Source organism: Hippocampus comes, unplaced genomic scaffold (assembly GCF_001891065.2).
Source record: "Hippocampus comes isolate QL1 unplaced genomic scaffold, H_comes_QL1_v1.1 C16872230, whole genome shotgun sequence".
Classification (NCBI taxonomy): Eukaryota; Metazoa; Chordata; class Actinopteri; order Syngnathiformes; family Syngnathidae; genus Hippocampus; species Hippocampus comes.
In genome coordinates this window covers 1-1,062 of record NW_017840395.1, presented here as the reverse complement: position 1 = coordinate 1,062, position 1,062 = coordinate 1, and the positions used below count along the sequence as shown (strand labels likewise).

The 1,062-nt window shown below is 53.8% G+C and overlaps 1 protein-coding gene across 1 annotated transcript; it reads right to left on the bottom strand.

The window, feature by feature from the left end:
* Window positions 1-199: 199 nt before the first annotated feature.
* On the bottom strand, window positions 200-926 carry LOC109509370 (gamma-crystallin A-like; the record flags this gene model as incomplete). Its single annotated transcript, XM_019859230.1, has 2 exons — window positions 771-926; window positions 200-571 (listed from the first exon to the last, which is right to left on the bottom strand). Coding segments are annotated over exons 1-2 (381 nt in total), but the record flags the coding sequence as incomplete, so codon positions are not given.
* Window positions 927-1,062: the final 136 nt, after the last annotated feature.

Below are 1,062 nucleotides of genomic sequence, written 5' to 3'. Positions count from 1 at the left end.
GTTGTGACCGCGGGCTTTCTCTCGGTCCTCGGTAAGGAGATGTTGGGGGCAACTCTGCAGGGCTTGTACAAAAGTTGCACAGTGGACAAAGACTTTCCCTTGAAGGGAGAGACCAAATTTGGAGAAGGTAGTCGCCCAGATGAATTAGTCGCCGGTTGAGCGGCACTCCTCAAGCTCTGCCGAGCGTTGACCGGATTACCTGCTGGCTGTAAATAACGTTGCCTTTGCTCAATGAACTTGGAATCGCCTCGAAACCCTGAAGCATGTCAAGATGTTTCAAATTGGGGCAAATGTCGGAGTGGGAGAGTTCAAATGAATCGACTCTTACGTTCTTGATGGCGCGGCAGGATTTGACGCTGTCACTGAAGGCCATCCACTGCTGGTTGTCGGCGTACTCGCCCGGGCAGAGGATGTACTGGAAGCCTTTGTAGTTGGGCCTCTCGTAGATCACCCACACGCCGCTCTCCACCCGGATGGAGCTGCAGCGGGTGAAGTAGGAGTGCAGGTCCGCGCAGTCGCTGCTGCAGTTGTAGCAGCGGCCCTGGAATTTCTTCTCCTCGTAGAAGGTGATCTTTGGGCAAAGAGAGACAAGCGACACTGAGTCTCAGCGAGTCGGCCCTCGGAGCGTTTACTTGAAATGCCGCGAGTGTGTCGAACGGTCTCACTGGTCACGAAACGAGGACATCGCGGACACATCCGAACACCGGCAGAATATCAAGTAAATGCTGAAACGGCTTTCCCCGCGACTGTTCCGATGCGTTTCGTCTCACCTTCCCCATGGCGATGCTCGGCGATGCTCAGTCCTTGCCGAAGCGCCGCACCGTCAAAGTATTTATCGATTAGCAAAATGTGCAGAGTGAGGCGAGCCTTTGATACCCAGATGAGGCGGATTTGCATATCAGCAGAATGGGGCCCGGTGCCGTTTGATGGCCTTTTGTTCCTCTGCGATGATCAGCTGCTATCAAAAGTGTGCTGGAACAAGAGGGGCAGCGGTGCCCCTTGATGGGGGACGGACGGGGTGGGTGGCAAAAAAACAAAAAAAAAAACAAAACAAAACCAAAA